Source organism: Bison bison, unplaced genomic scaffold, assembly GCF_000754665.1.
Source record: "Bison bison bison isolate TAMUID 2011002044 unplaced genomic scaffold, Bison_UMD1.0 scf7180017864471, whole genome shotgun sequence".
In the NCBI taxonomy this organism is placed as follows: Eukaryota; Metazoa; Chordata; class Mammalia; order Artiodactyla; family Bovidae; genus Bison; species Bison bison.
This window is the reverse complement of record NW_011495032.1, coordinates 6,861,976-6,863,750: the sequence shown is the minus strand read 5'-3', so window position 1 is coordinate 6,863,750 and position 1,775 is coordinate 6,861,976. Positions and strand designations below refer to the sequence as shown.

General features: G+C 60.2%; 1 protein-coding gene across 1 annotated transcript in view; it reads right to left on the bottom strand.

Moving 5' to 3' along the window:
* Positions 1-1,775, bottom strand: part of GLI2 (GLI family zinc finger 2) — a 265,521-nt gene that overhangs the window by 5,954 nt on the left and 257,792 nt on the right. The window contains exon 13 of the mRNA XM_010861267.1: positions 4-241. Within this exon, the coding sequence (XP_010859569.1) occupies positions 4-241 (238 nt within the window). The remainder of the gene's footprint in view (positions 1-3; positions 242-1,775) is intronic.

Sequence of the window (1,775 nt, the reverse complement as noted above, 5' to 3'; positions counted from 1 at the left end):
GTCATGTGTTTGCGCAGCTGTAGGCCACCAGCAGAGGGGGCAGCCAGGGCGGAGGTGTCAGCCCCTGGCGGCGGGTCCTCCAGAGCTGTCAGGTCTGCCAGGCTCCCGGGCCCTGTCCCCGGCATCTCCACGCCACTGTCATTGTTGGGGGCACTGCCCAGGGGAGAGGGCTCGCTGCTGCAGGAAGACTGGGCTCCGGGGCTGGACTGACACAGCTGCAGGGGGCATGATAAGGCACAGACTCAGAGGGTGCGAGAAGCCATGGGCCCTGCCACCCAACACAGCACTCTTGCACACCTGGGGAGGTGGGGGCGGGGGGCGAGAAGGAAGCTGCTGCATGGAGGAGCTTTCAAAGCATTACTTCTCTGAACCTCAGCTTCCCCAACTATAAGCTGAACCTGAGCTGCCCCCTGGAGAGAGCCAATGGATAGATGGAGACAACCCAGCAAGTAGAAGGCACCAGGTAATCGTCAGGCACCAACCTACAGCCCCTCTCCCCACACACAGCCTCCCTGCTGTGCTCCTAAGCTCTTCCAGCCAGTGTCTGAGCCAGAGCTCTGCTTGAAGAGCTTTCAGTATGTGAACATTTGGCAGCTGAGCCCCACAGAGGCTGCCGCAGCCGTGTGAAATTAACACAAAAAGAGGAGACTTAAGCATCCTGACAGCAGTGATGGGCTGCTCGAGGAAGCAAGGAAGAGTGAAGGCCTGCTGACCTGCTGCCTGCCCAAAAGGCTGGAGATGGGTTGTTAGAAAGGGAGTTTGACTGCAGAGGTTGTAGCTGCTGGATGCAGCCCTTGCCCTCGCCCTCCCCAAACCAGCACTCCCTCTGAGTCAAGGCAAAGTGGGATGAGAGTTCATGGCACACGTGCACGGCGCGGAACTTCACAGAATGTGGGCAACCTTCACTGTGACCTAGGATCTGAGCCCAAATAAGGCTCACCTGGGATGAAGTATCTCCGGCTCACTCCTGGTCTGAAGGTCCCACATTCCAGGCCTTTCCAGGGAAGCTGCAGTGCTTTCACTTGCCCATGGCACTACCCACCTTCCTCACCTCAGGACTCAAGACCTTCTGGAGGTCTGTCCTTCCCTCCTCTGCAGCCTGATTTGCACCTCCACTCTGCCCTGATCCTCATGCAGGCTCGGACCCCATGGCTTCCTCCTGTGACTGCACACTTGCCCCCTGTTGCCAGCTGTAACCTGTTCCGACGGCCCCACTTGCAGCACCTGCTGTCTACCTAACCAAATCTGCCTTCCCAGGCCCTTGAGGAGCCTGGCCAAGCACCCCAGCCGCCCTTACTCATGCCAGCCCTCCCCCAGTCCCACCCAGCTCCTCTGCTCACCTCAGTACCGTCTATCCTTAGGGGAGGTACAGTCAGGAGAAAGAGGTGGAGACAAAGAACAGATGGTTAGAACAAAAGGGGTGCAGGCCAGAAGGGCAAGGACACAGAGACAGGACAGAGGGTGGGGGGCAGCTGCGACACCTGGGGGCCGGTGGGAAAGTCAGCCACCGGAAACCACCTGCACCCTGCAGACTGACCCAGTCGGGGCAGGCATCCTGTTCCCCACGGTCAGCCCAGCAGAATGGCACTTGGCTCAAGACAGGTTCGGTGGGGGCCAGAGGTGGTGAAGGGAGGGATACTGAGCTGTAGAGAGGAGGGACATCCTTCTGCTCCTGGAGAGGGTGCCCCCTTGCAGATGGCATTGCTCTTCTGCTGCTGGGCGTGGCCCCCTGGGGGCGGGGCGTGGACGGGGCCCCTGCTGCCCAGTTGGCTTAC